At 51.8% G+C, this 284-nt stretch overlaps 1 protein-coding gene across 1 annotated transcript in view; it reads right to left on the reverse strand.

The window, feature by feature from the left end:
- Positions 1-284, reverse strand: part of NR5A1 (nuclear receptor subfamily 5, group A, member 1) — a 16,835-nt gene continuing 16,551 nt past the window's right edge. Inside the window, exon 5 of the mRNA XM_009318807.1 lies at positions 1-133. Coding sequence (XP_009317082.1) covers positions 1-133 — 133 coding nt within the window. The remainder of the gene's footprint in view (positions 134-284) is intronic.

Below are 284 nucleotides of genomic sequence, written 5' to 3' on the forward strand. Positions count from 1 at the left end.
TTACCTCCCAAACCATTTTCTCCAGTTCTTTAAGTTCACAAAAAGAAGGTGAAACTGAACCACAGACTTCAGGAGGAAAATGCACAAACATGTTGAAAAGCAGAGACAAACATGCTCTTCTGCATCTAACAAGCTTCCATAAACCGCGCGGCTCTGGGCGCAGCATCTGCAGCTCCTCAAGGCACCGGCTCTGCGCAGAGCCGCGGCGGATGACAGGCCCCTCCAAATGAGGAGCAAACACCCGCCGTGGAAAACAAACCTGAAACAACCCCAGCCGCACTGGA

Source organism: Pygoscelis adeliae, unplaced genomic scaffold (genome assembly GCF_000699105.1).
Source record: "Pygoscelis adeliae isolate BGI_AS28 unplaced genomic scaffold, ASM69910v1 Scaffold230, whole genome shotgun sequence".
NCBI classification, from domain to species: domain Eukaryota; kingdom Metazoa; phylum Chordata; class Aves; order Sphenisciformes; family Spheniscidae; genus Pygoscelis; species Pygoscelis adeliae.